This window comes from Aedes albopictus, chromosome 1 (assembly GCF_035046485.1).
Source record: "Aedes albopictus strain Foshan chromosome 1, AalbF5, whole genome shotgun sequence".
Classification (NCBI taxonomy): Eukaryota; Metazoa; Arthropoda; class Insecta; order Diptera; family Culicidae; genus Aedes; species Aedes albopictus.
In genome coordinates, this window is record NC_085136.1 from 302,838,278 (window position 1) to 302,842,409 (window position 4,132).

General features: G+C 38.2%; 1 protein-coding gene across 1 annotated transcript; it reads left to right on the forward strand.

Moving 5' to 3' along the window:
- Positions 1-2,934: 2,934 nt before the first annotated feature.
- Positions 2,935-3,539, forward strand: LOC115267392 (protein apnoia-like; the record flags this gene model as incomplete). The annotated part of the gene is given in 2 exon segments (XM_029874377.2): positions 2,935-3,074; positions 3,140-3,539. Coding segments are annotated over 2 exon segments (272 nt in total), but the record flags the coding sequence as incomplete, so codon positions are not given.
- Between the last annotated feature and the right edge of the window lie 593 nt (positions 3,540-4,132).

Below are 4,132 nucleotides of genomic sequence, written 5' to 3' on the forward strand. Positions count from 1 at the left end.
TAATGCTTAATAGTGTTTTCTAGCAATGCCAATTTAAAATAAATAAGAAACTAATAGTGTGAAAGTGCAACATTTAATAGTGCTTGCTTATAGATTCGAAGCTAACGGGTGATCAAGACTTAAGACGCATATTTGACGAAATCGACAAAAACTGACTACTTTGACTTTGACTAACGTAGCCTTTTTATGCCAAATTAGATATTTTCACAGTTTGAACCTGATGCTGATAGTGCTAAGGGTGTGGACTAAAGACAACTTTCAAAGATAAAAAAAAAACAGTACTACAAAAATGGACATAACGAACACATCGATTATCTAACAGATCATAGTCACACCAAAGATTACTGAATTACAGGGCACAACATAAATTTGAACAAAACTTTAAACATAACAAAAAAAAACAAATACAAAATCGACCAAATGACAAAACCGAAACTTTCACCCCTTCTACCGTAACCTTATGAATCAGTACGCAACAGTGTCTTACTGGTCGACACTGGTCGTGCACGGCTGGTGAACTGCTTCTGAAGGATCACGTTCTCTATCCTATCCAAAGGCCTAGTGAACTGTCGTTGTCCGCGCAAACGCATCGTGCTCCTCCAAATTGACGCGAGACGATTGTGTGCACAGTGAGGGAGAGGTTTCTACGTCCTTCGGCGTGCCGCTAGGAACCTCTAAAAAAAAAAGAACGTCAGTAATCTGATTAAGAACTTAGGGTTTCAGTTAAAATAATGAAAAACATTACCAATTATGCATAAAAGTTCAAAACAGCATTGGCCGTGAAACTTGCGAAAGTTATTTACAGATAACCAGCAATGATCTTGGGATTAAATTTACCGAATTTATTACCAGAAAGCAGCTACAGAAACACACAGAACTTCGCTGCCTCGGGGGTCTCTTCAAGTTTTCTCCTGAAAATTGCAATAAATTTGACAAGAAAATCTCCCGAAAATTGAAGGAAATATCGTAAAGACATTTGTGCTTGCCGAACAACTATTCCACTCGAAATGAGTACCAATAAGTACTGAAAAAGTCAATCAAGTAGTGTTTTTTTAATGTGTATTTTAACTTAAAGCTAATTCTACACTTAATCAAGTTAGGTGTCAAATTGGAGTTTATAAATCTTTTAAAAATTTGACAAACACCGCGCAGCAAGACTCTTAAAAAGTGCACCGCAAGTCAAAAGAATTGAAAACCCCTGATCTATAGATTCTTCTAGGGTTTAAATAAATTAATTCGAAATTTACACAAACTCCAGGAATCCCTTTAGATGATAACCTCGATTTTTCACGAATTTCAACAGGCGTTTGTCGAGAAATACCACTTGCAATTGTCAGCGATTCATCTAGAGATTTTATACTGATGTTATGTAATCTGTGATGCGTAAAATTTGCGTCCTTTTTTAGAAATGCCTCTAAAAACTCCTCCTAGGATTCCGCAAGAGATTTCTTCATATATAACCGATGGTATTTACCCAGGAATTCGGTCTGGGATCCACCCAGGAATTCCTTCTGAGATTCTTTCGGGAAAATTTTCCCTGTGATTCCTTAAGATATTTGATTTCACAAAACAAACATTATTTCTGTATAACGGGTGGCCACTAAATAACGGGAATGCTTTGAATGTGCTCTTAAAAATATATGATCTTTAAAAATGGCAATCTGAATTTAACTATCATAAAGGTTTAACAATGTACGTCCATGGAAAATATAAAATGTAAGAAAGTTGAACGTAGTAATTTGTACAGTATTTTTTTGCAGTGATGTTGGAGCAACTGCTTTGTACGACTTTTCAGAGTTTACTTTCACGCATTTTCTGCGTCTGTGAAATCGTTGGTCAAAATAAATGGTTTCTCAGCTACCTTTAGCATCTACACACTCAAACAGTCATAAGAAAAAATGGGGATACTGACTTGTTTTTTTTTTGTTTTGGTTGTAGCCTTTTCCCGTAAATGACATTTATAGAAATTTCCAAAAAATTTTATTTTTCTGAATCCCAAAACGTGTCGATGTAATTTGTGCACTGCGGTTCATTGTTGAACTTTTTTTGTGCTATTTTTTTTTATAACGAACCATTTACATGTTGTTCAATGTGTAAATGTGATTTGATGTAAATATTTGTTATTTAACAAGGCATTCTATTGATTTATCCAGCCCATGTCACAAAAGAAGATTTTATTATGTGAAATGATATCATGCTTATTGGTTTTGCTAGTTTTCCTCTATTTCCTTCAGGATCTGTTTCTTGGGATGCCGAAATGTGGAATTCATTCAAAACCGGGCGGGTTCTAGTTTTATAATGGTTTACTATAAACTTTTTTACGGTTGTTTTGAGCAATCAGTAGAGCCGTCTAAGGCGTTTTGGTAGTGCTTCCTGTTTCAATGTCGTTTTCTGCAGAACAGATTAAGTTGACACAAAATAAAAAATACGCTGACTTTGTGGATAGATAGACGATGGTTTTGTCTAAAAAATGTTTACTCTATGGACGCTTCTATTGTTTTTAATCAGCTGCTAAAAGCATTCCCGTTATTCAGTGGCCACCCGTTAATAGATGAATAAACCGCTCGTAAGCTTGATTTTGATCATCCAGATATTCCCCAGAAGCCAATTCTCCTAGAGGTTTTTCGGGAGTTCTTCAAGTAATTCCTCCGAGGATAATGTCTATAATTCCACCAGGCATTTATCCAGAAATGACACCAATAGTTATGCAGTAAACACTGCTAGGTGACCATTCTTATATTAAAGAAATGTTCTGTTCACTTTAAAAATACACGGAATGAATGACCCATAAAACGTTAAAATCCCTGGTAATAAACAAACAACAACAACTTTAAAAATACCATGTTTTTTCGTCCCACAACATCAAGGAATGACAAAATTAGATCATCATTGTAGTATCTCTTTGAATAATTGCGTTTTTTTTTCTCATTCCAATTGCAGAGGGTAGAACCTTCGGTCATCACTTCTTGAAACGAATGAGCTTTGCTGTGGTCCCAACGGCGTTCGTTGTTGGAGTCATCACCACCCTGCTGTCCGCCCTCACAGTTGTCTCGATGAAGGGATTGGGTGTTGGAGTAAGTACAGAAAACTAAGAACTATCTTGTCGTTTGTCTGTTACATATATTGTTTTCGATTCCAGGTCATTCTTCTAGTACTTGCCGTGTCGCAAATCATAGCAAGAAGCGCCAACCCAATCCCACTTCCACCACCAGTCGCTTATGCAGCTCCTGCGCCACCATCCGTCCCGATCCTGTACCATAAGGACTGGTAGATCAACCTCCACCAAAACTGAGCAGCCCCAGTGCCAAATCTCTCCTCGTCACCGACTAGTTTTAAGACCTAATTTATTTCCTATTTATTGTAATTTATTGTACCTCATCATCACCTTCACCACCATTGTTTATACATAAATGCACGATCGATCGCGTGTCACGACTGACTACAAGTCCGGAAACGAAGGAATTCCACTCGTCTAGTTCAGAGTTCACCAAACAAATAAAGAAAAAGCATGAAACACGCAATGCTTTCGACTAATTACCAATGCAAATCACGCTCCCGAGGGGTGGCGAATTCTTTCATTATTGTCTGATGACAGAAGCCAAAAATCAAAACTGACTCAAATCGTCGATGCTCCCCCACAATGTGGTCACGATCTGGTGCTAATGGTTGTTGGTCATTTCTCTTTGAAAAGGGAGAGTTTTTACATTCAGGCAAGTAAGTATAGCTCCACCGTCTAGTCTACTAGTGGGTCAGCATTGGAGACGATACAAATTTGTCATCCAACAGCATTAATGCCGCGAACTTTCTACAACCAATAGAGCAGTAAACGGCGATGATGAGCTAATTATCGGTTATCGATCGATAACACTGTCAATTAAAACAGTCGATCGATTGAATGGGGGTTGTTGGAAAAAGTGCAGCTCGATGAGCAGAAGCGATGCAAGTCGAACCGAAGGAATGCCGCGAAGCAGGTTCCGCTTTAAAGGGTATCGCGAAAGGGAACTTGTTGTCGTTGAGGATATCTGGAGCAAACGCGCGCGCGCGGATCTGATCGCCCAGAAGAGTTGACATGTTGATGTTGATGGGCTCTCTTGATAAGGAAATGCGAGAAAATGCGAGCTTGTTGGGAAAA